Source organism: Oncorhynchus mykiss, chromosome 6, assembly GCF_057628025.1.
Source record: "Oncorhynchus mykiss isolate SJ-2025 chromosome 6, ASM5762802v1, whole genome shotgun sequence".
NCBI lineage: Eukaryota > Metazoa > Chordata > Actinopteri > Salmoniformes > Salmonidae > Oncorhynchus > Oncorhynchus mykiss.
In genome coordinates this window covers 6,016,813-6,044,435 of record NC_143027.1, presented here as the reverse complement: position 1 = coordinate 6,044,435, position 27,623 = coordinate 6,016,813, and the positions used below count along the sequence as shown (strand labels likewise).

Below are 27,623 nucleotides of genomic sequence, written 5' to 3'. Positions count from 1 at the left end.
TATTGTAGCCGAGGAGTGGGCTTCATGAGTAGGCCAGGAGCCCTAGCCAGGAGATAAGTCTAGCATGGGCTAGCTCCAGGCTAGTTGGTGCTTGCTCCGGGATGAAAACTTTAGCCAGGAGTAGTCAACCCGGGTTGCGTTTAGTAGTAATAGCAGTAGTAGCATTAGTAGTAGTAGTAGTAGTAGTAGTAGTAGTAGTAGTAGTGGTAGTGGTAGTGGTAGTGGTAGTAGTAGTAGTAGTAGTAGTAGTAGTGTTAGCAGTAATGGTAACAGTGGTAGAAGTAGTAGTAGAAGTTGTGTGTCAGGTAAAGAGAGAGACCAGCTCAGTGTTGACAGCTCAGTGTTGACAGCTCAGTGTTGACAGCTCAGTGTTGACAGCTCAGTGTTGACAGCTCAGTGATGACAGCTCAGTGTTGACAGCTCAGCTCTGTACGGTAGAGACTCATCCAAGACAAACAATGTCCAAACACTGATGTTTTACAAAGTTACATTTTATTTCAACAATATCAGTCTCATGTGGTATCAGAGTTCCATTGGGAAAGATCCCCAGCATCAATATGAGACATCACCATGGTAACTGTGAGCTACATCCACATCACAGATTACTACCCACTGGGTAATGGGCTCAACTAACATACCATAATAAACACATGTATTACTCATCAATCCTTCACTGTGACCTCTGAACCCTGAACCAAATGCTACGTGAGCAGAGCGTAGCCTGTCTGTCCACTAGCGAGAACTGTAGAGATACGTTTAAGGTTTCAACTTGAAGCATAACATCATAACAATAGCAGATGAACTTTGATTGATGAAGGTCAGCAAATAGAAAACAACAGTGTGACTGTAGTAAAATAATAACACTGCTATGTTTCTCTCACAGTGGAGGGAAATACAGTAGGGTTCTCTCTATCTGGTCTCCTCTCTAACCCCTACACAAAACAGTTGTCTCTATCTAGTCTCCTCCTAACCCCTACACATAAGTTGTCTCTAACTAGTCTCCTCTCTAACCCCTACACAAAACAGTTGTCTCTCTAACTGGTCTCCTCTCAAACCCCTACACAAAACAGTTGTCTCTATCTAGTCTCCTCTCTAACCCCTACACAAAACAGTTGTCTCTATCTGGTCTCCTCTCTAACCCCTACACAAAACAGTCGTCTCATCCTACTCATCCTTCTTCCGTCTCTTCCTCCTCTAATTCCTATTGGTTCTCGCTGTGCATGTTGCCTGCTCATCTCACTGGTTATATACACCTCCTCTGAGTTCTGTTTCAGTCTCTTTATCTCTCTATCCTTCTCCTTCATCTGTCTATTCTTCTCCTCCATCTGTCTGCTGAACTCCCTCTGTATCTTTGTCTGTGAGATCATGATGTTCCTCTGTAACTCAGGCAGGACTATCTTCATCAGGTTTCTCTCTGCTTCAACTCTGGCCTCTCCTTCATAGTTCTCCATCTCCTGTCTGTGTCTCTCCTCCATCTCCCTCCTCTCATTCTCTCTCTTCTCTCTAAATCTCTCCTGCTTTCTCTCCATCTCCTCCCTCCTATCAGACTCCCTCTTCAGCTCCCTCTCCAGCTCTCTTTTCTTCTTCTCATCCCTCTCTTCTTTCACCTGTCTCTCCAGTTCACTGGTTCTTTCACTGAGTGTTCTGATATCTCCCTCATGTTCCTGGATCACTCCCTCTATCTTTATCAGAGAGTCCTGCAACTCCTTCTGAAGCCTCTCTCTCAAGTCTCTCTCCTCCCTCTGTTTCCTCTCTCCTCTCTCTCTCTGGATGTTTCCCTCCATCTCTCTAACCTGGTCCTCTGCCTCCTGGTAGGTCTGACTGCTGTAGAATCTCTCTCTGTTTCCTGCCACCATCTCCTCTACCTGATCCAGGAGCTCTGATATCTGAGTGCCGTGGTCCCTGTCCTTAATGTTGAGGACGTGGTACCTGCTCCCACTTTTCTCTACAAGCTGCTGGAGGTCCTGACTTCCTGTTTGGAGAAACTCCTCAATGCTCTGCTCTTTCAGGCCATCATCATGGGTGAATAGAATCACAGTGTGTTCCCAACAACCCTCCCCAAACATGTCCTCCATTCTCTCCAGCACCCCTCTCTCATCCCCCTTAGAGGGCTCCACTGGTATGACCAGGAGGAAGGCGTGGGGTCCTGGGGCAGACAGACGGACACAGAGCCCCACATCCTGTCTCATCTCCTCCAGAGAGAGTCCAGGACAGAACCAGTCTGGAGTGTCCACCAGCACCAGCCGTCTCCCACACACGTCCCCCTCTCTCCTCTTACTCCTCTGGGTCACTGCAGAGGGGCTGGCCTGGGCCCCAAACTCCTCTCTGCCCAGGATGGTGTTTCCTGCTGCACTCCTCCCAGCCCCAGTCCTCCCCAGCAGCACCAGTCTCAGCTCAGACACACTGGGAGACACTGGGGAGTCTGGACTGCTGCTCTCTCCTCCCACTGCAACACAACACACAGCACTGATCAACACCCTGACTCTCTGGAGGATGTACAACAGTGTCTAATATAATATAATCTACATACATAACTCACTAGATGGAGGATGTACAACAGTGTCTAATATAATATCATCTACATCCATAACTCACTAGATGGAGGATGTACAACAGTGTCTAATATAATATAATCTACATCCATAACTCACTCTCTGGAGGATGTACAACAGTGTCTAATATAATATAATCTACATCCATAACTCACTATATGGAGGAGGTAACTCCATGCTGTGTCTCCTCCTCAGTGGAAGTGTGGGGTCTGTATCCCCACAGAGAACTGGTCAACATACTGACTCATCAGAGACATATTTAAAACATAGTATAAACCAACTACAAATACATTACACATCATAGTGAAATATAGATTATTGGAGAAAATAGAGAATATCAAGATTGATGACAGTTTGAGACAATATTGATAACTCACTAAGTGGAGGATGGTTCACTATAGACTAGAAACAGTAGGAGACAACATGACAATATTGATAACTCACTAAGGGAAGGATGGTCCACTATAGACTAGAAACAGTAGGAGACAACATGACAATATTGATAACTCACTAAGTGGAGGATTGTTCACTATAGACTAGAAACAGTAGGAGACAACATGACAATATTGATAACTCACTAAGTGAAGGATGGTCCACTATAGACTAGAAACAGTAGGAGACAACAGGACAATATTGATAACTCACTAAGTGAAGGATGGTCCACTATAGACTAGAAACAGTAGGAGACAACAAGACAATATTGATTACTCACTAAGTGGAGGATGGTTCACTATAGACTAGAAACAGTAGGAGACAACAGGACAATATTGATAACTCGCTAAGTGGAGGATGGTCCACTATAGACTAGAAACAGTAGGAGACAACAGGACAATATGTCACGAATCCCGCTTCCTGAGTCTGTGTTTGCCTGTGTTTCTGTCCTGGAGTGTGTTTCCGGTGTCCTGGAACGCACCCTGTCTGGTTGCCGGGCGGATTAGCTTTTTGGGAGATCGATGTTCACCCGCACCTGTATCCCATCAGTAATCTGCACACCTGTCCTGATCATCACCTCTCCCCTTCAAAAGCTCTGACCTGACATCCATTCCCTGCCGGATCGTTAGCCATGAACAGTATGTTGTGCCATAGTATCAGCCTCAAGTTGGATAGAATTTGTTTTGTTGTTTTTTACGTATTGCTTGCCTTAAACTTACCTCCGTTTGTTCTGTCTTCAGTTACTCACCCGGATCATTTACCCCATTCCCGCCTGGTTGTCGGAGGATTCCGCTTCCCCATTGAATCCACCTATTTTCTCCCATCAACTCACCACCGCTGCCCGAAACTCCACCTGGATATATCTACCCATTCACATTCACTTGTAAATAAATACTCACCTTCTTCCTACTCTTCTTGTCCTGGTCTGCTTCTGGGTTCGATTTTGAAAGATCGTGACAGAACGATCCGGCCAGTGATGAACCCAGCGGACCTGGACTCCGTTTGCCATACAATTACCCAGCAGGAGAAGATGTTGGGACAACACAACACGGCGCTACACGAGATAGCGGGTTCAATCCGGAACTTATCGGATAGATTAACGAGTATCCAGGATCAGCTCAGGTTGCCGGCGGATCATCCACCACCTGTTTCACCCATTTCACCTGCCGATTCGGGAGCGGGTTCCTTCCGTGAGCCCAAGGTTCCGACACCGGAGAAGTACGAGGGAGATCTGGGAGGATGCCGTTAATTTCTTTTACAGTGTGGGTTAGTTTTTGATCTGCAGCCCTACTCTTACGCCACAGATAAGGCTAGGATAGCTTTTGTTATTGAGCTGCTGCGTGGTAGAGCTCTGGAATGGGCTTCAGCTGTTTGGGAACGACGGGACACATGCATGACGTCATACCAGGGTTTCACGGCAGATATGAGAAAGCTTTTTGACCATCCAGTCCGAGGTAAGGACGCAGCTAAACGTTTGTTCTCTCTTCGCCAAGGAGCTCGCAGTGTGGCAGACTTTGTGATAGAATTCAGGACGTTGGCTGTGGAGAGTGGTTGGAATGAGGAATCACTACACGCGTTTTTTTACCAGGGGTTGTCGGAGCAACTCAAGGACGAGCTGATCTCCTATCCAGAGCCTAGTGACCTAGATAGTTTGGTCACCTTAGCTATTCGGGTAGATAATAGAGTCCGAGAGAGAAGGAGGGAGAAGCAGTGGGGTCCATCTAATCAATCTGAGACTCGGTTACCATTCGGGTCAGGAAGTGGACCAGAACGGATCATTTTCCCTCACACGGGATTAGTGGAGGAGTCCTGCCGCCAGATCCTGAACCTATGCAAGTGGGGCGGCACGGGTTAACTAAGGACGAGCGCCAACGTAGACGTGAGACCAACAGCTGCCTCTACTGTGGTAGCTCGGGACATTACACCTCCATTTGTCCTCAGCGCCCGTTAAACTGCTCGGCTCGTTAAGTTTGGGAGGTTTGTTAGCGAGCCAGTTTCAACCTCTCAAGAGCCCTGTCAGACCTCGTTTTCCTGCTACCCTCATAAATAAGAATCAGAGTTTAGCGATTAACGCTTTCATCGATTTAGGTGCCGATGACAGCTTCATTGATGCCGACTTAGTGGAACAGTTGGGGCTTTCCAAGGAGCAATTACCGGAAGCCATTGAAGCAACCACTCTGAACGGCAGTAGTCTGGCACGGATCACTATGAGGACTGAACCGGTTAAGATGTTGTTGTCGGGAATCATTCAGAGGTTATTTCTTTTTTCATTTTGCCTTCCCCCCATGTTCCTCTGGTTCTTGGATACCCCTGGCTAAGTGAACACAATCCTTCGTTCGATTGGGTGACTGGTAAGGTAACTAGTTGGAGCATTGAGTGCCATGCTAACTGCCTCAGGACTTCCTGTTCTCATGCTGTCCCCAGTCGGGTCAGTGAGTCTGCTCCTCCTGATTTGTCCCTGGTTCCTGAAACATATCACGAGTTGGGTGAGGTGTTCAGTAAGCAGAAAGCTCAGTCACTTCCTCCCCACCGACCTTATGATTGTACAATTAAGCTGTTCCCTGGAGCTGCCTTTCCCAAGGGACGGTTATACAGTATTTCTCGACCTGAGCGGGAAGCCCTGGAGACCTACATAAAGGAGTCTCTTCCTGCAGGTCTCATTCGTCCCTCGTCATCACCCATGGGAGCTGGATTTTTTTTGTGAGTAAGAAGGATGGCTCTCTTCGACCGTGTATTGATTATCGGGGGTTGAATGATATTACGGTCAAGAACAAGTACCCCTTGCCCTTGATGAGCTCCACTTTCGATTCTTTACAGGGTGCTACTGTGTTTACGAAGCTTGATCTATGCAATGCGTATCATCTGGTTCGGATCAAAGAGGGGGACGAGTGGTTGACTGGATTCAATACACCTATGGGACATTTCGAGTACCAGGTGATGCCGTTTGGACTTTCCAACGCTCCAGCAGTGTTCCAAAGTTTGGTGAATGACGTGCTGAAGGATATGATCGGTCTGTTTGTGTTCGTTTACCTGGATGACATCCTGATTTTCTCCAAGGAGCTTTCCAGCCACATCCAGCATGTTAAGCAGGTACTGCAGCGGTTATTGGAGAACCGTCTGTTTGTGAAGGCAGAGAAGTGTGATTTTCACGCCCACACTACATCCTTCCTCGGGTACATCATCTCCAGGGGTGAGATCAAGATGGACCAAGAGAAGATTTGGGCAGTTCGGGATTGGGCCCGGCCCAGTACGAGATTGCAGCTCCAGAGATTCCTGGGATTTGCGAACTTCTATCGGAGGTTTATCCGTGATTACAGCCGGGTGGCCGCCCCTTTAACTGCTCTGACGTCTTGCACCAGAATTTTCTGTTGGACTCCTGAGGCAGACCGAGCATTTCTGAACTTGAAGAGCCGATTCACCAACGCGCCGATTCTCTCTCAACCTGACACTTCCCGTCAGTTTGTTGTTGAGGTGGACGCGTCTGATGTGGGGGTGGGCGCCATCCTGTCCCAGCGTAGCTCCACTGACGGTAAACTCCATCCCTGCGCCTTCTACACTTGTTTTCTTTCACCAGCTGAGAGAAACTACGATGTGGGTAACCGGGAGCTTCTCGCTGTGAAGCTTGCCTTGGAGGAGTGGCGTCACTGGTTCGAGGGAGCGGAGCAACCGTTTGTGGTCTGGACTGACCACAAGAATCTGGCTTACGTGCAATCGGCTAAACGTCTCAACTCCCGTCAGGCCAGGTGGGCTTTGTTTTTTGGACGCTTCAATTTTTCCCTGACGTTCCGACCTGGGTCGAAGAACGGTAAAGCGGACGCCTTGTCCCGGATGTTCTCCAAGACGGATGAGAGTGGGGCCAAGACTGAGACGATTCTTCCCCAGAACCTTGTCGTGGGAGCTGTTACATGGAAGATTGAGGAGGATGTGATGGCGGCCCTTCGGTTGTTCGTGCCTGAGTCGGTCCGTTCTGCTGTTCTTCAGTGGTCCCAAGTCAGCAAGATAGCTTGTCACCCTGGCGTTGCTCGGACTATGGCGCTACTGCGCAGACGATTTTGGTGGCCTGCCATGGGAGAAGATACCCGGAGGTTTGTTGCCGCATGTCCTGTTTGTGCTCAGAATAAAAGTACCAAATCGGCCCAGCTCTGGGCTTCTTCACCCCCTACCTATTTCTCGGCGACCTTGGTCGCATCTGGCCCTGGATTTTGTCACGGGATTGCCCCCTTCTGTTGGGAACACGGTCATTCTGACCATTGTGGACAGATTCAGCAAGTTTGCTCATTTTGTCCCTCTCTCCAAGCTTCCATCTGCCACGGAGACGTCCGAGATCCTGGTTAGTGAGGTTCTCAGGGTCCACAGATAGCCCAGTGACATTGTTTCTGACCGTGGTCCTCAGTTTACCTCTGCTGTCTGGAGATCTTTCTGTTTGGCCATTGAAGCTACAGTCAGTCTCACTTCTGGATTTCACCCACAATCTAATGGTCAGGCGGAGAGAGCCAACCAGAGAGTCCACGCTGCGTTGTCTTGTCTCCTCTGATCCCACCTCTTGGTCATCTCAATTACCCTGGGTCGAGTATGCCCATAATACCCTTCCTTCATCTGCCACTGGGATGTCCCCCTTCCAATGCCTGTACGGATACCAACCTCCCTTGTTTCCTTCTCAGGAGAGGGATCTTTCGGTTCCTTCTGTCCAGGCCCACATTCGTCGTTGCCACCGGACCTGGCATCGGGCCAGGAAGGTCCTCCTTAGAGTTTCTGACCGGTATCAGATCCAGGCGAATCGTCGCCATATTCCTGCTCCCGCTTATACCATCGGAGATAAGGTTTGGTTGGCTACACGGAATCTTCCTCTACGGACTGAGTCGAGGAAACTGTCACCAAAGTTCATTGGTCCGTTTGTGGTGGAGAGAATCATTAACCCTGTTGTGGTCTGACTCAAGTTGCCGGCAACGCTTCGAGTACTCCCCACCTTTCATGTCTCCTGCCTCAAGCCGGTTCTCCTCAGTCCTCTGTTGCCCCCTCCTCCTCGTCCTCCTCCTCCTCGGATGATCGGAGGTGGTCCTGCCTACACGGTGCGCAGCATAATGGATTCCAGACGGCGGGGTTGAGGTTTCCAATATCTCGTGGATTGGGAAGGATATGGTCCAGAGGAGAGGAGTTGGATTCCTCGGCGTCAGATCCTTGATGACGACCTGCTTCGTGACTTCTACCGCCTCCACCCTGGCGCTCCAGGTAGTCCGCCCGGTGGCGTTCGTCGGAGGGGGGGTACTGTCACGAATCCCGCTTCCTGAGTCTGTGTTTGCCTGTGTTTCTGTCCTGGAGTGTGTTTCCGGTGTCCTGGAACCCACCCTGACTGGTTGCCGGGCGAATTAGCTTTTTGGGAGATCGATGTTCACCCGCACCTGTATCCCATCAGTAATCTGCACACCTGTCCTGATCATCATCTCTCTCCTTCAAAAGCTCTGACCTGACATCCATTTCCTGCCGGATCGTTAGCCATGAACAGTATGTTGTGCCATAGTATCAGCCTCAAGTTGGATAGAATTTGTTTTGTTGTTTTTTACGTATTGCTTGCCTTAAACTTACCTCCGTTTGTTCTGTCTTCAGTTACTCACCCGGATCATTTACCCCATTCCCGCCTGGTCGTCGGAGAATTCCGCTACCCCATTGGATCCACCTATTTTCTCCCATCAACTCACCACCGCTGCCCGCTACGCCACCTGGATATATCTACCCATTCACATTCACTTGTAAATAAATACTCACCTTCTTCCTACTCTCCTTGTCCTGGTCTGCTTCTGGGTTCGATTTTGAAAGATCGTGACACAATATTGATAACTCACTAAGTGGAGGATGGTTCACTATAGACTAGAAACAGTAGGAGACAACAGGACAATATTGATAACTCACTAAGTGAAGGATGGTCACTATAGACTAGAAACAGTAGAAGACAACAGGACAATATTGATAACTCACTAAGTGGAGGAAACTCCATGCTGTGTCTCCTCCTGACTGGGAGGATGGAACCTGTATCTGACGTCTCTCCATGTTCTAAAATAACAGAACAACCATTTAGAATGAGAACATTTACCTCAGTGACACACGAAGGCACATAGACCTACTGAAGGGGAGTTCTGGGTTTCTACTGAAATGTTAAGTATCACATATGTCACTCACCAGTCATCTGGGCTGAGATCTCTCTTCTCAGTCTCTCTACCTCAGTCTTCACATCACATATCTGTTGAGCTGAAATAACAAAGGAGGACTAGGATCTGAATTCTGTGTTAAAGACTTTAGACAGAAATATGATGCAGAGGGAAAGTATGAAGTGATGTACAACAATATTCACAACTCAGTGGAGAGTCGACAATAACCTGAGAATTGAGGAAAGTACAGAAGACTAAATGTATTAATGGTGTGAATAATCTTACCCAGTTCAGCATTTTCATTGTTGACATCCTCCACCTGTTTGTCTCTCTCCTTTAACTGCTTCTCTCTCTCCTCTAGTAGGTTGTCTTTCTCTTCTACTTCCTGTCTCCTCTCTTCTACTTCCTGTCTCCTCTCTTCTAGTTCATTTCCTTTTCCCTCCAGTACTTTGTCTCTCTCTTCCAGTAGTTCCAGTAGTTTGTCTCTCTCTTCCAGTAGTTTGTCTCTTTCCTTTAACTGCTTCTCTCTCTCCTCGAGTAGGTTGTCTTTCTCTTCTACTTCCTGTATCCTCTCTTCTACTTCCTGTCTCCTCTCTTTTAGTTCCTGTCTCCTCTCTTCCAGTTCTTTGTCTCTCTCTTCAAGTAGTTTGTCTCTCTCTTCAAGTAGTTTGTCTCTCTCTTCAAGTAGTTTGTCCTTCTCTCCCAGTCTGTGGTTCCTGTCCTCTAGTTGAAGGTATTTTTCCTTTAGTTGGTCCTCTTTCTCTTCCAGTAGTTTGTCCTTCTCTCCCAGTCTGTGGTTTCTGTCTTCTAGTTGAAGGTATTTTTCCTTTAGTTGGTTCTCTTTCTCTTCCAGTAGTCTGTCCTTCTCTCCCAGTCTGTGGTTCCTGTCTTCTAGTTGAAGGTCTTTTTCCTTTAGTTGGTTCTCTTTCTCTTCCAGTAGTTTGTCCTTCTCTCCCAGTCTGTGGTTCCTGTCTTCTAGTTGAAGGTCTTTTTCCTTTAGTTGGTTCTCTTTCTCTTCCAGTAGTCTGTCCTTCTCTCCCAGTCTGTGGTTCCTGTCTTCTAGTTGAAGGTCCTTTTCCTTTAGTTGGTCCTCTTTCTCTTCCAGTAGTCTGTCCTTCTCTCCCAGTCTGTGGTTGCTGTCCTCTAGTTGAAGGTATTTTCCCTTCAGTAGTTTGTCTCTCTCTTCCAGTAGTCTGTCCTTCTCTCCCAGTCGATAGTTCCTGTCCTCTAGTTGAAGGTCTTTTTCCTTCAGTAGTTTGTCTCTCTCTTCCAGTAGTCTGTCCTTCTCTCCCAGTCGATAGTTCCTGTCCTCTAGTTGAAGGTCTTTTTCCTTCAGTAGTTTGTCTCTCTCTTCCAGTAGTCTGTCCTTCTCTCCCAGTCTATAGTTTCTGTCCTCTAGGTGAAGATCTTTTCCCTCCAGTAGTTTGTCTCTCTCTTCTAGTAGTCTGTCCTTCTCTCCCAGTCTGTGGTTCCTGTCCTCTAGTTGAAGGTATTTTTCCTGCAGTAGGACTCTGAAGTTCTCTACTTGGCTGTTCTTGTCCTGCAGGTTCTTTCTAAGAGCCTCTAGTTGAATGTCTCTATCCTTCAGTAGTTTGTCTCTCTCTTCCAGTAGTGTGTCCTTCTCTCCCAGTCTGTGGTCTCTGTCCTCTAGTTGAATGTCTCTATCCTTTAGTTCCTTGTCTTCATCTCCCAGTCTGTGGTCTCTGTCCTCTAGTTGAATGTCTCTATCCTTTAGTTGCTTGTCTTCATCTCCCAGTCTGTGGTCTCTGTCCTCTAGTTGAATGTCTCTATCCTTTAGTTGCTTGTCTTTCTCTTCCAGTTGGTTTTCTTTCTCTTCTAATAGTTTCTCCCTCTGTTCCATTATCTGGTTCTTCTCCTCCAGGAGTCTCTCTTTCTCTCTCACTTCCTGGGTCATATCATCGAGCTGTGTGTCTTTCTCCTTTAGTTGTTTCATCATCTCCTGTCTTAATTTATTTTTTAATTCTTTTTCCATCTTCAACTCTGAGAGCAATTAACATATTTAATTGGTGGTTTGAATAAGAAATGTATGAATTCATTCAATAGTATGTCTATAAAGACATTATCATTTGATGGAGGTGGTACAATTATTAGTAATTATTTTCTCCAGTCAACAGTTATCTGAGCTGAACCAATCATCAACTGGTCTATTGACTATGTGATACGTTACAAATGAATTAGTCTGAAACTGAATGACATCACTCATGTTCCCTGATTCAATCCTCTCTCCTCCAGACTCTCTCATACTTACCAAGCTCACCAGCTGATGCCTCCCTCTTCAGCTTGTTCTCCTGGGTCTCATGTTGTAAATACCGTGATCCTGAGACTATGGTGTAAAACAGAGAGGTGAGTTCTGTGTGGTAGACGACATCACTATATACAGAACAAACAGGACCAATCAGATGTATCCTGTCACTCAAGCCTCCCTCATGTAGGCACTTCATAAATAATGTTGTTTTGTTATTGGTCTTTCTCTGATCAAATGATTATTGTCATTGTTTGTGATAACCAGCATTGGGCTCTATGTCAGATACAGGATATTGTGTCAGGAGGCAGGGTTCTATAGAATATACATTCAGTAGAATGTGAAGAACATATGACATCATAATACAACCTACCTTGAGAACATTTGGGGAGAGTATTGATAAATGTAAAGAAACTGATTTAATTTGCAGCCTTGAAGAAGACACACTGCTGTTCACAAGGCCTGTAGTTTTTATAGTATCAGATTAACACTCTGGTCTGTTCTTTTGTCTTGTTGGTTGTCAATAAACAAAACAGACAAATAAGTAATTACTCACCCCGTACTGATCATCCATTATCCAAGATGGAGAGTCATGAATAATGATCATGTAAAACAGAATGGATTAGTTATTAATGTTCATTGAATTTCTGTCTCATTACATAATTTAATGAAATACCATACATCATATAGATATGACTGTCTGTTCACATTCATTACTAATGTACATCTAGGGAAAGGGATGTTAGCAGTGCTACTATTGGAACAGTCTAAACATCACAGAATGATTCATACTGGGACATCAAACTGAATTCAAGATGATTCCATGTTAATTTTGGAGTGTGAAATGTTGACCTCTATATAAGATATAAGTCTATATAAGATATAAGTCTGTGGGAGATCTATGATCTGAAATTCTGGATAATTTGAAGAACATCAATACATCTTAATCCAACCTACCTTGAGAACATTTGGGGAGAGTATTGATAAATGTAAAGAAACAGATTTAATTTGTAGCCTTGAAGAAGACACACTGCTGTTCACAAGGCCTGTAGTTTTTATAGTATCAGATTAACACTCTGGTCTGTTCTTTGTCTTGTGTTATTGGTTGTCAATAAACAAAACAGACAAATAAGTAATTACTCACCTAATGCTGATCATCCATTATCCAAGATGGAGAGTCATGAATAATGATCATGTAAAACAGAATGCATTAGTTATTACTGTTCATTGAATTTCTGTCTCATTACATAATTTAATAAAATACCATACATCATATTGGAATGACTGTTCATCACATTCATTACTAATGTACATCTAGGGAAAGGGATGTTAGCAGTGCTAACATGTGAGCAGTCTGAGAATGACTGAATGCTTCATAATAAGACATCAAGCTGAATTCAAGATGATTCTATTTTATTTTTGGTGTGTGGATCGTTGACCTCTATAGCAGATATATAGTGGGAGGACTAAATGACAATTCTGGATAATTTGAAGAACATCTATACATCTTAATCCAACCTACCTTGAGAACATTTTGGGAGAGTTTTGATAAATGTAAAGAAACTGATTTAATTTGTATCCTTGAAGAAGACACACTGCTGTTCACAAGACCTGTAGTTTTTATAGTATCAGATTAACACTCTGGTCTGTCCTTTGTCTTGTGTTATTGGTTGTTAGTTAACAAAACAGACAAATAAGTAATTACTCACGTTGTACTGATCATCCATTATCCGAACATGGAGAGTCATGAATAATGATCATGTAAAACAGAGTGCATTAGTTATTATTGTTCATTGAATTTCTGTCTCATGACATAATTTAATAAAATACCATACATCATATTGATATGACTGTTCATCACATTCATTACTAATGTACATCTAGGGAAAGGGATGTAAGCAGCATTACTATGTGAGCAGTCTGAGAATGACTGAATGCTTCATAATAAGACATCAAGCTGAATTCAAGCTGATTCTATTTTCATTTTGGTGTGTGAAATATTGACCTCAATGTCAGATATATTGTTGGAGGTTTATGGTATTGATCCTGATCATCCATTATCCAAGATGGAGAGGAATGAATATTGATAATGTATAACAAAATGTATGAGTTATTACAACTACATTCTATCCTATTTCAGTCACATTACATTATTCAATCAAATACCATACATCATATTGATATGACTGTTCATCACATTCATTACTAATGTACATCTAGGGAAAGGGATGTAAGCAGTGCTACTATTGGAACAGTCTAAACATCACAGAATGATTCATACTGGGACATCAAACTGAATTCAAGCTGATTCCATGTTAATTTTGGTTGTGAATTTGATGAATAATGACTAAATGATGTATACATTTAACATAGGATTATAATTAACAGTATTCCACCCTCCCCCTGCATGATTTTATAGAATTGATTAGAATGTATAAAATGATAATCAATAAATGTGTCATTCTAGTCAGAATTAGAGTAAAACAATATAGATAATGTGGTGTCTGGGTGTCTCAAACACAGACTGTCTTAGCAGAATTCTCATGCAGACCTTGGATATGGGGCCTCTGGGAGATGGTGGAAAGGAAAGGACGTACTTCCCAGGGCCCCCCTATCTTGAGGGAGGATGGGGAGTGTTTTTCGTGGCCTTCCCTAATCTCTCTCAGCTGGGTAGCAGGACGGGGGGTGCGTTGGATACCTAATGTTGTGTGTGTATGTATGTGCGTAAGAAGCCAAGTATAAAATAAATGGTTTTGTACAACTAAGTAGAGCTCTCGTAAATAATCGTTGCTGACTATTGTAGACTGGCCTCTGTCTGTTTCATTTCAACAAGAACCTTACAAATTCTTGGAAACAGACCGAGTAGTTTAATTGAAGGTCAGTTTATGAGCATTGAGAACATAATTCTCTTAACTTTGGAGTGTGAAATGTTGACCTCTATGCCAGATATATTGTGCAAGGACTATGATATAAAATTCTGGGTAATTTACAGAACATCTATACATCTTAATCCAACCTACCTTGAGAACATTTGGGGAGAGTGTTGATAAATGTAAAGAAACTGATTTAATTTGTAGCCTTGAAGAAGACACACTGCTGTTCACAAGGCCTGTAGTTTTTATAGTATCAGATTAACACTCTGGTCTGTTCTTTGTCTTGTGTTATTGGTTGTCTTTATACAAAACAGACAAATAAGTAATTACTCACGTCGTCCTGATCATCCATTATCCAAGATGGAGAGTCATGAATAATGATCATGTAAAACAGAATGCATTAGTTATTATTGTTCATTGAATTTCAGTCTCATTACATAATTTAATGAAATACCATACATCATATTGGAATGACTTGTAACGGTTTTCTGTATGTGAAGGAGAGTCGGACCAAAATGCAGCGTGTAGATTGCGATCCATGTTTAATGAAAAAACGTAACACTAATCTAAATACAAAACACTACAAACCAATAGACGTGACGAAAACCGAAACAGCCTATACTAGTGTAAACTAACACAGAATAAGGACATCAAGACACTAAGGACAATCACCCACAAAACAACCAAAGAATATGGCTGCCTAAATATGGTTCCCAATCAGAGACAACGATAAACACCTGCCTCTGATTGAGAACCACTCCAGACAGCCATAGACTCTGCTAGATCACCCCACTAGCTACAATCCCAATATATACCAAAACCCCAAGACAAAACACACCACAATACAAAAACCCCATGCCACACCCTGGCCTGACCCAAACATGAAGATAAACACAAAATACTTCGACCAGGGCGTGACAGAACCCCCCCCCCCCTAAGGTGCGGACTCCCGAACGCACCGCAAAACAACAGGGAGGGTCCGGGTGGGCGTCTGTCCATGGTGGCGGCTCCGGCGCGGGAAGTGGACCCCACTCAGTCAACGTCTTTGTCCCCTCTCCTCGCGTCCCTGGATAGTCCACCCTCGCCGCCAACCATGGCCTAGTAGTCCTCACCCAGAATCCCACTGGACTGAGGAGCAGATCAGGACTGAAGGGCAGCTCGGGAGTGAGAGGAAGCTCGGGAGTGAGAGGAAGCTCGGGAGTGAGAGGAAGCTCGGGAGTGAGAGGAGGCTCGAGAGTGAGAGGAAGCTCAGGCAGGTAGATAGATCTACCAGATCCTGGCTGGTAGATCCTGGCTGACTGGCGGATCTGGCGGATCCTGGCCGACTAGCGGATACCGGCCGACTGGCAGATCCCGGCCGACTGGCAGATCTGGAAGAGTCTGGTTGACTGGCGGATCTGGAAGAGTCTGGTTGACTGGCGGATCTGGAAGAGTCTGGTTGACTGGCGGATCTGGAAGAGTCTGGTTGACTGGCGGATCCTGGCAGACTGAAAGATCTGGCTGCTCCATGCTGACTGGCGGCTCTGGCTTCTCCACGCTGACTGGCGGCTCTGGCTGCTCCATGTAGGCTGACAGCTCTGGCGGCTCCATGTAGGCTGACAGCTCTGGCGGCTCCGTGCAGACAGACAGCTCCTTGCAGACTGGCAGCTCCTTTCAGACTGGCAGCTCCTTGCAGACTGGCAGCTCCTTGCAGACTGGCAGCTCCTTGCAGACTGGCATCTCTGGCTGCTTCATGCAGACTGACAGCTCTGGCTGCTCCATGCAGACTGACAGCTCTGGCTGCTCCATGCAGACTGACAGCTCTGGCAGCTCCATGCAGACTGGCAGCTCCATGCAGACTGGCAGCTCCATGCAGACTGGCAGCTCTGGCTGCTCTATGCAGGCTGGCAGCTCTGGCTGCGCTGAACAGGCAGGAGACTCCAGCAGCGCAGTAGAGGAGGAAGGCTCTGGCTGCGCTGAACAGGCGGGAGACTTCAGCAGCGCAGGAGAGGAGAAAGGCTCCGACAGCGCTGGAGAAGCGAGGCGCACTGTAGGCCTGATGCGTGGTGCTGGTACTGGTGGTACTAGACCGAGGACACGCACAGGAAGCCTGGAGCTGCTACCGGAGGGCTGGGGTGTGGAGGTGGTACTGGATAGACCGGACCGTGCAGGTGCACTGGAGCTCTTGAGCACCGAGCCTGCCCAACCTTACCTGGCTCGATGCCCACTCTAGCCCGGCCGATATGAGGAGCTGGAATATACCGCACCGGGCTATGCACCTGCACTGGGGACACCATGTGCACCACTGCATAACACGGTACCTGCCCGGTCTCTCTAGCCCCCCGGTAAGCACAGGGAGTTTGTGCAGGTCTCCTACCTGGCGTAGCTCTACTCCCTGTGAGCCCCCCCAATACATTTTTGGTGCTGACTCTCGGGCTTCCTTGCCAACCGTGTTCCCCCATATCGCCGTCTCCTCTCTCCGGCTGCCTCTGCTCTCCTCGCTGCCTCCACCTGGTCCCATGGGAGGCGATCCTTTCCCACCAGGATCTCCTCCCATGTGTAGCAACCCTTGCCATCCAATATATCGTCCCATGTCCAATCCTCATTGCGCCTTTGTTGCTTCTCCTGTGGCTCCTGCCTGTTGACACGCTGCTTGGTCCGTTTGTGGTGGGTGATTCTGTAACGGTTTTCTGTATGTGAAGGAGAGTCGGACCAAAATGCAGTGTGTAGATTGTGATCCATGTTTAATGAACAAACGTAACACAAATCTAAATACAAAACACTACAAACCAATAGACGTGACGAAAACCGAAACAGCCTATACTAGTGTAAACTAACACAGCATAAGGACATCAAGACACTAAGGACAATCACCCACAAAACAACCAAAGAATATGGCTGCCTAAATATGGTTCCCAATCAGAGACAACGATAAACACCTGCCTCTGATTGAGAACCACTCCAGACAGCCATAGACTCTGCTAGATCACCCCACTAGCTACAATCCCAATATATACCAAAACCCCAAGACAAAACACACCACAATACAAAAACCCCATGCCACACCCTGGCCTGACCCAATACATGAAGATAAACACAAAATACTTCGACCAGGGCGTGACATGACTGTTCATCACATTCATTACTAATGTACATCTAGGGAAAGGGATGTAAGCAGTGCTACTATTGGAACAGTCTAAACATCACAGAATGATTCATACTGGGACATCAAACTGAATTCAAGCTGATTCCATGTTAATTTTGGTTGTGAATTTGATGAATAATGACTAAATGATGTATACATTTAACATAGGATTATAATTAACAGTATTCCACCCTCCCCCTGCATGATTTTATGGAATTGATTAGAATGTATAAAATTATAATCAATAAATGTGTAATTCTAGTCAGAATTAGAGTAAAACAATATAGATAATGTGGTGTCTGGGTGTCTCAAACACAGACTGTCTTAGCAGAATTCTCATGCAGACCTTGGATATGGGGCCTCTGGGAGATGGTGGAAAGGAAAGGACGTACTTCCCAGGGCCCCCCTATCTTGAGGGAGGATGGGGAGTGTTTTTCGTGGCCTTCCCTAATCTCTCTCAGCTGGGTAGCAGGACGGGGGGTGCGTTGGATACCTAATGTTGTGTGTGTGTGTGTATGTGCGTAAGAAGCCAAGTATAAAATAAATGGTTTTGTACAACTAAGTAGAGCTCTCGTAAATAATCGTTGCTGACTATTGTAGACTGGCCTCTGTCTGTTTCATTTCAACAAGAACCTTACAAATTCTTGGAAACAGACCGAGTAGTTTAATTGAAGGTCAGTTTATGAACATTGAGAACATAATTCTCTTAACAACTTTGGAGTGTGAAATGTTGACCTCTATAGCAGATATATTGTGCGAGGACTATGATATAAAATTCTGGGTAATTTACAGAACATCTATACATCTTAATCCAACCTACCTTGAGCACATTTGGGGAGAGTATTGATAAATGTAAAGAAACGGATTTAATTTGTAGCCTTGAAGAAGACACACTGCTGTTCACAAGGCCTGTAGTTTTTATAGTATCAGATTAACACTCTGGTCTGTTCTTTGTCTTGTGTTATTGGTTGTATTTATACAAAACAGACAAATAAGTAATTACTCACGTCGTCCTGATCATCCATTATCCAAGATGGAGAGTCATGAATAATGATCATGTAAAACAGAATGCATTAGTTATTATTGTTCATTGAATTTCTGTCTCATTACATAATTTAATGAAATACCATACATCATATTGGAATGACTGTTCATCACATTCATTACTAATGTACATCTAGGGAAAGGGATGTAAGCAGTGCTACTATTGGAACAGTCTAAACATCACAGAATGATTCATATTGGGACATCAAACTGAATTCAAGCTGATTCCATGTTAATTTTGGTTGTGAATTTGATGAATAATGACTAAATGATGTATACATTTAACATAGGATTATAATTAACAGTATTCCACCCTCCCCCTGCATGATTTTATGGAATTGATTAGAATGTATAAAATTATAATCAATAAATGTGTAATTCTAGTCAGAATTAGAGTAAAACAATATAGATAATGTGGTGTCTGGGTGTCTCAAACACAGACTGTCTTAGCAGAATTCTCATGCAGACCTTGGATATGGGGCCTCTGGGAGATGGTGGAAAGGAAAGGACGTACTTCCCAGGGCCCCCCTATCTTGAGGGAGGATGGGGAGTGTTTTTCGTGGCCTTCCCTAATCTCTCTCAGCTGGGTAGCAGGACGGGGGGTGCGTTGGATACCTAATGTTGTGTGTGTATGTATGTGCGTAAGAAGCCAAGTATAAAATAAATGGTTTTGTACAACTAAGTAGAGCTCTCGTAAATAATCGTTGCTGACTATTGTAGACTGGCCTCTGTCTGTTTCATTTCAACAAGAACCTTACAAATTCTTGGAAACAGACCGAGTAGTTTAATTGAAGGTCAGTTTATGAACATTGAGAACATAATTTTCTTAACAACTTTGGAGTGTGAAATATTGACCTCTATAGCAGATATATTGTGCGAGGGCTATGTGAAATATTGACCTCTATAGCAGATATATTGTGGGAGAACTATGTGAATTATTGACCTCTATGGCAGATATATTGTGGGAGGTCTATGATATAAAATTCTGGGTAATTTAAAGAACATCTATACATCTTAATCCAACCTACCTTGAGAACATTTGGGGAGAGTATTGATAAATGTAAAGAAACTGATTTAATTTGTAGCCTTGAAGAAGACACACTGCTGTTCACAAGGCCTGTAGTTTTTATAGTATCAGATTAACACTCTGGTCTGCTCTTTGTCTTGTGTTATTGGTTGTCAATAAACAAAACAGACAAATAAGTAATTACTCACCTAATGCTGATCATCCATTATCCAAGATGGAGAGTCATGAATAATGATCATGTAAAACAGAATGCATTAGTTATTATTGTTCATTGAATTTCAGTCTCATTACATAATTTAATGAAATACCATAGATCATATTGGAATGACTGTTCATCACATTCATTACTAATGTACATCTAGGGAAAGGGATGTAAGCAGCACTACTATGTGAGCAGTCTGAGAATGACTGAATGCTTCATAGTAAGACATCAAGCTGAATTCAAGATGATTCTATTTTATTTTTGGTGTGTGGATCGTTGACCTCTAATGCACATATATAGTGGGATGACTATGTGAAATATTGACCTCTATGGCAGATATATAGTGGGAGGACTATGTGAAATATTGACCTCTATAGCAGATATGTAGTGGGAGGACTATGTGAAATATTGACCTCTATAGCAGATATATAGTGGGAGGGCAATGTGAAATATTGACCTCTATAGCAGATATATAGTGGGAGGACTATGTGAAATGTTGACCTCAATGGCAGATATATATTGGGAGGACTATGTGAAATATTGACCTCTATAGCAGATATATAGTGGGAGGACAATGTGAAATATTGACCTCTATAGCAGATATATAGTGGGAGGACTATGTGAAATATTGACCTCTATAGCAGATATATTGTGGGAGGACTATGTGAAATATTGACCTCCATGGCAGATATATTGTGAAAGGGAAAGGAAAGGGGGATACCTAGTCAGTTGTCCAACTGAATGTATTCAACTGAGATGTGTCTTCCGCATTTAACTCAACCCCTCTAAAATGTTGAGCTCTACAACAGATATTGTGTGGGAGGGATATGTTAAATGTTGACCTCTTTGGCAGATATATTTCGGGAGAACTATGATATGAAAATTCTGGATAATTTGAAGAACATCTATACATCTTAATCCAACCAACCTTGAGAACATTTGGGGAGAGTATTGATAAATGTAAAGAAACTGATTTAATTTGTAGCCTTGAAGAAGACACACTGCTGTTCACAAGGCCTGTAGTTTTTATAGTATCAGATTAACACTCTGGTCTGTTATTTGTCTTGTGTTATTGGTTGTCAATAAACAAAACAGACAAATAAGTAAATACTCACTGCTTGCTGATCATCCATTATCCAAGATGGAGAGTCATGAATAATGATCATATAAAACAGAATGCATTAGTTATTATTGTTCATTGAATTTCTGTCTCATTACATCATTTTATGAAATACCATACATCATATTGGAATGACTGTTCATCACATTCATTACTAATTTACATCTAGGGAAAGAGATGTAAGCAGCACTACTATGTGAGCAGTCTGAGAATGACTGAATGCCTCATAATAAGACATCAAGCTGAATTCAAGCTGATTTCATTTTATTTTTGGATTGTAAAATGTTGAGCTCTATAGCAGATATATTGTGGGAGATTTATGATGTAAAATTCTGGATAATTTGAAGAACATCTATACATCTTAATCCAACCTACCTTGAGAACATTTGGGGAGAGTTTTGATAAATGTAAAGAAACTGATTTAATTTGTAGCCTTGAAGAAGACACACTGCTGTTCACAAGACCTGTAGTTTTTATAGTATCAGATTAACACTCTGGTCTGTTCTTTGTCTTGTGTTATTGGTTGTCAATAAACAAAACAGACAAATAAGTAATTACTCACCCCGTACTGATCATCCATTATCCAAGATGGAGAGTCATGAATAATGATCATGTAAAACAGAATGCATTAGTTATTATTGTTCATTGAATTTCTGTCTCATTACATAATTTAATGAAATACCATACATCATATTGGAATGACTGTTCATCACATTCATTACTAATGTACATCTAGGGAAAGGGATGTAAGCAGCACTACTATGTGAGCAGTCTGAGAATGACTGAATGCTTCATAATAAGACATCAAGCTGAATTCAAGATGATTCTATTTTATTTTTGGTGTGTGGATCGTTGACCTCTATGGCAGATATATAGTGGGATGACTATGTGAAATATTGACCTCTATAGCAGATATATAGTGGGAGGACTATGTGAAATATTGACCTCTATGGCAGATATATTGTGAAAGGGAAAGGAAAGGAGGATACCTAGTCAGTTGTCCAACTGAATGTATTCAACTGAGATGTGTCTTCCGCATTTAACTCAACCCCTCTAAAATGTTGAGCTCTACAACAGATATTGTGTGGGAGGGATATGTTAAATGTTGACCTCTTTGGCAGATATATTGCGGGAGAACTATGATATGAAAATTCTGGATAATTTGAAGAACATCTATACATCTTAATCCAACCTACCTTGAGAACATTTGGGGAGAGTATTGATAAATGTAAAGAAACTGATTTAATTTGTAGCCTTGAAGAAGACACACTGCTGTTCACAAGGCCTGTAGTTTTTATAGTATCAGATTAACACTCTGGTCTGTTATTTGTCTTGTGTTATTGGTTGTCAATAAACAAAACAGACAAATAAGTAAATACTCACTGCTTGCTGATCATCCATTATCCAAGATGGAGAGTCATGAATAATGATCATGTAAAACAGAATGCATTAGTTATTATTGTTCATTGAATTTCAGTCTCATGACATAATTTAATGAAATACCATACATCATATTGGAATGACTGTTCATCACATTCATTACTAATGTACTGATTCTATTTTCATTTTGGTGTGTGAAATGTTGACCTCTATGGCAGATATATAGTGGGAGGACTATGTGAAATATTGACCTCCATGGCAGATATATAGTGGGAGGACTATGGTATTGATCCTGATCATCCATTATCCAAGATGGAGAGGAATGAATATTGATAATGTACATCAAAATGTATGAGTTATTACAACTACATTCAATCCAATTTCAGTTACATTACATTATTCAATCAAATACCATACATCATATTGATATGACTGTTCATCACATTCATTACTAATGTACATCTAGGGAAAGGGATGTAAGCAGTGCTACTATTGGAACAGTCTAAACATCACAGAATGATTCATACTGGGACATCAAACTTACTAATGACAATCAAGGGACATGACAGTAATGTTGGAATGGTTCTAATGCTTTAGGACCAGCTCAAAGCTCAGAGTGATGGTAATATGCATTGTAACTAGTTGATATTCAGAATGAATCTAGTCTATTCATCTGTAACTCCTACTATGAACTCCTACCTACATGAGAAAGTACAAGTGTTCTGTACAGGGAAAGAGACTGGTTGTTATTGTTGTTGTTTAGGTGTTTAGAAACATTCCTGGAGTTCTAGAACACTTACCTCCTCTGACCAATAAACTCACTGCAGCCTCATCCTTCTGTTCTCCATGGATGACCTGACAGATGTAGACTCCTCTATCTGACTCCCTGAAGTCTCTCAGCCTCAGAGACACGTTGCCTCTCTCCAGCTCCTGGGTGATCAGACTCACTCTGCCCTCACAGTCACTCCTCTCTGTCACCTGGCCATTCTTATACAGGTAAATACACTCTGTCCCTTTAAACCACCTGATCGTCGTGGCAACAGCACTGGTGTCAGGTGAGAGGTGACAGGGGAGTGTGACCTCTTCACCAACATCGGCCCACACATGGTCTTCTGAGGTGAGTTTAAACTGATCTGTTCAGAAAGAGAGAACATTTCATGTTTAATGACATCATCTGTGTCAGGAACACAAATCCTCTCAGTACATTTATAAACACATCTGAATTAAAAACTACAACAGACATACAACAACCAGGACCATGTCAATTCTAAACTACAACCCCCACAATCCCAGACAGACAGATTCATTTGAAGGAAAGTCTATATGTCATAGAAGAATGTGATGCTACAATCTAGAATGATATTATCCCATTTGTTCCCACATCTTTCCCAGACATGCCACTATGCTAATCTTATGTCGCTAGTAGCCTAACATGTCATCCATTTTGATTATTTATTTATTAAAAAGTATGTTTTATTCTTGGTCACAGTTGTGACAGAGTCCTCTGTCTATAATAACATGAACAGGTATTTACCCCTATTCCTCAACCTCAATATCTATATACCTCAGCCCACTTACCCACACACCCCAGTCCTGTTACCCCTATTCCTCAACCTCAATATCTATATACCTCAGCCCACTTACCCACACACCTAAACTCAATGACCCACACACCCCAGTCCTGTTACCCCTATTCCTCAACCTCAATATCTATATACCTCAGCCCACTTACCCACACACCTAAACTCAATGACCCACACACCCCAGTCCTGTTACCCCTATTCCTCAACCTCAATATCTATATACCTCAGCCCACTTACCCACACACCTAAACTCAATGACCCACACACCCCAGTCCTGTTACCCCTATTCCTCAACCTCAATATCTATATACCTCAGCCCACTTACCCACACACCTAAACTCAATGACCCACACACCCCAGTCCTGTTACCCCTATTCCTCAACCTCAATATCTATATACCTCAGCCCACTTACCCACACACCTAAACTCAATGACCCACACACCCCAGTCCTGTTCCCCCTATTCCTCAACCTCAATATCTATATACCTCAGCCCACTTACCCACACACCTACACTCAATGACCCACACACCCCAGTCCTGTTACCCCTATTCCTCAACCTCAATATCTATATACCTCAGCCCACTTACCCACACACCTAAACTCAATGACCCACACACCCCAGTCCTGTTACCCCTATTCCTCAACCTCAATATCTATATACCTCAGCCCACTTACCCACACACCTAAACTCAATGACCCACACACCCCAGCCCTGTTACCCCTATTCCTCAACCTCAATATCTATATACCTCAGCCCACTTACCCACACACCTAAACTCAATGACCCACACACCCCAGTCCTGTTCCCCCTATTCCTCAACCTCAATATCTATATACCTCAGCCCACTTACCCACACACCTAAACTCAATGACCCACACACCCCAGTCCTGTTCCCCCTATTCCTCAACCTCAATATCTATATACCTCAGCCCACTTACCCACACACCTAAACTCAATGACCCACACACCCCAGTCCTGTTACCCCTATTCCTCAACCTCAATATCTATATACCTCAGCCCACTTACCCACACACCTAAACTCAATGACCCACACACCCCAGTCCTGTGACCCCTATTCCTCAACCTCAATATCTATATACCTCAGCCCACTTACCCACACACCTAAACTCAATGACCCACACACCCCAGCCCTGTTACCCCTATTCCTCAACCTCAATATCTATATACCTCAGCCCACTTACCCACACACCTAAACTCAATGACCCACACACCCCAGTCCTGTTACCCCTATTCCTCAACCTCAATATCTATATACTTCAGCCCACTTACCCACACACCTAAACTCAATGACCCACACACCCCAGTCCTGTTACCCCTATTCCTCAACCTCAATATCTATATACCTCAGCCCACTTACCCACACACCTAAACTCAATGACCCACACACCCCAGTCCTGTTACCCCTATTCCTCAACCTCAATATCTATATACCTCAGCCCACTTACCCACACACCTAAACTCAATGACCCACACACCCCAGCCCTGTTACCCCCATGCCCTAACCCTAACACCCACATGCCAATACCCTCAAATGTATACTATCAAGTACAGATACAGGCATATCTAAAATAAATTATACATTTTATAATAAATTAGAGGCACTGTATTTTCCCATTAGTCAGACATGTTTGTCAGGAAGCTGAGCACTTGGGCCAGTAACCCAAACGTCGCTGTTTTGAGTCCCTGAGGAAACTAGGATAACATGTGTTGATAAGCCCTTGAGCAAGGCACTTAATCCTAATGGCTCTGGATACATATTTTATTTATTTACCGAGGCAAGTCAGTTCAGAACAAGTTCTTATTTACAATGACAGCCTACCCCAGACAAACAAATTGTCCTCCACCCCTATGGGACACCCAATCATGGGAAGTTGTGATACAGCCTGGAATTGAACCAGAGTCTGTAGAGACACCTCTCACACTGAGACACAGCACCATAGACAGCTGCTCCACTCAGGAAAACAACTTATTTGTTGAAATGTACAACTTTAACTTCTCTAGAGCCAGTAAAGTACAAAAGGTTGATTTTCTTCCATATTGTGTCAGACTGGATTAAATGGGTTCTATAATAAAGAGATGTTTGGAGGGAGAGGTCACTGTGGAGCAGTAGAGCTGTTTCTCACAGACACAAACTCAGCTACAACTCCTCATGTTACAAACACATTTCATCCTGACACACATTTACACATAAAGACAAATAAAACTACAAACACATTTCATTTTCAATAGTTGGTTTAGTTCTGTTCTCCCAGATACATGAAATAAAAGTTCATCATTAATTATAGCATGGTGACTTACTATGAACTCTGGACTCTGCCATATTAACTGCAATAAAAAGAGAAAACATTCATATTTACATCATTACCTTTCATCAAATTCTCTCTTTTGCTCAATCACACAGATACAAACATCACTTCCTCGTTCTCCAGTCCTCATTGTTTTAAAACAGGACTGTTGTGTCTAGTTTGGAAAGTGAAATATACTGAGATCTCCTCTTACCTTTACTGGTCTTCACGTCCTCCACTTCACACTCAAAATAGTTGATTTAAATCCATAACCACTCTAATAGTCACTATATGTGCATTTCTACACGTTTTTACAGAACAATCTACACCTCAGTCCTATACTGAGACACAACTTTCCCCTTTGTACAGGTATTTGGAGTAAACTCCTCCCCCCAGCCTCTCTAGTTATTAGAAAACCCAGTCACAAAGTCTAAATTGTCTACAGGCCTATCATAAAATGTCATGAAAACTAAAATGTACATTTCTGATCTTAATTTAGGTTTAAGGTTAGGCATAAGGTTAGTTACAGTCTGAGAAGAGAGTATCATTATTTACAAATAAGAAAGTCAGACATACCATATAGGGGGCTGGGGGTAAAGGCTGAGTTTGGGTTAGGGTGTGTAGGGGACAGGGCTGGGGGTATAGACTGAGTTTGGGTTAGGGTGTGTAGGGGACAGGGCTGGGGGTAAAGGCTGAGTTTGGGTTAGGGTGTGTAGGGGACAGGGCTGGGGGTATAGACTGAGTTTGGGTTAGGGTGTGTAGGGGACAGAGGACAGGGCTGGGGGTAAAGACTGAGTTTGGGTTAGGGTGTGTAGGGGACAGGGCTGGGGGTATAGACTGAGTTTGGGTTAGGGTGTGTAGGGGACAGGGCTGGGGGTATAGACTGAGTTTGGGTTAGGGTGTGTAGGGGACAGAGGACAGGGCTGGGGGTAAAGACTGAGTTTGGGTTAGGGTGTGTAGGGGACAGGGCTGGGGGTATAGACTGAGTTTGGGTTAGGGTGTGTAGGGGACAGGGCTGGGGGTAAAGGCTGAGTTTGGGTTAGGGTGTGTAGGGGACAGGGCTGGGGGTATAGACTGAGTTTGGGTTAGGGTGTGTAGGGGACAGGGCTGGGGGTAAAGGCTGAGTTTGGGTTAGGGTGTGTATGGGACAGGGGACAGGGCTGGGGGTAAAGGCTGAGTTTGGGTTAGGGTGTGTAGGGGACAGGGGACAGGGCTGGGGGTAAAGGTTGAGTTTGGGTTAGGGTGTGTAGGGGACAGGGCTGGGGGTATAGACTGAGTTTGGGTTAGAGTGTGTAGGGGACAGGGCTGGGGGTAAAGGTGGAGTTTGGGTTAGGGTGTGTAGGGGACAGGGCTGGGGGTAAAGGTGGAGTTTGGGTTAGGGTGTGTAGGGGACAGGGCTGGGGGTAAAGGCTGAGTTTGGTTTAGGGTGTGTAGGGGACAGGGCTGGGGGTAAAGGTGGTGTTTGGGTTAGGGTGTGTAGGGGACAGGGCTGGGGGTGAAGGCTGAGTTTGGGTTAGGGTGTGTAGGGGACAGGACTGGGGGTAAAGGTGGAGTTTGGGTTAGGGTGTGCA

At 43.8% G+C, this 27,623-nt stretch overlaps 1 protein-coding gene across 1 annotated transcript; it reads right to left on the bottom strand.

Annotated features, from left to right (window-relative positions):
* Positions 1-473: 473 nt before the first annotated feature.
* On the bottom strand, positions 474-26,589 carry LOC118964812 (uncharacterized). Its single transcript, XM_090239236.1, has 9 exons — positions 26,267-26,589; positions 26,066-26,092; positions 22,961-23,293; positions 11,397-11,471; positions 9,413-11,128; positions 9,159-9,227; positions 8,958-9,032; positions 2,708-2,779; positions 474-2,446 (listed from the first exon to the last, which is right to left on the bottom strand). The coding sequence occupies exons 2-9, from the start codon at positions 26,085-26,087 to the stop codon at positions 1,119-1,121; spliced, it is 3,690 nt and encodes a 1,229-aa protein (XP_090095362.1). The 5' UTR covers positions 26,088-26,092; positions 26,267-26,589; the 3' UTR covers positions 474-1,118.
* Positions 26,590-27,623: the final 1,034 nt, after the last annotated feature.

Coding starts and splice junctions, on each gene's coding strand:
- LOC118964812 (XM_090239236.1), bottom strand. CDS start 26,087: ATGGCAGAGTCCAGAGTTCATA. Junction 9,033..9,158: donor GATCTCAGCCCAGATGACTG/GTGAGTGACATA, acceptor CTGTTATTTTAG/AACATGGAGAGACGTCAGAT. Junction 2,447..2,707: donor GGAGTTACCTCCTCCATATA/GTGAGTTATGGA, acceptor GTTGTGTTGCAG/TGGGAGGAGAGAGCAGCAGT.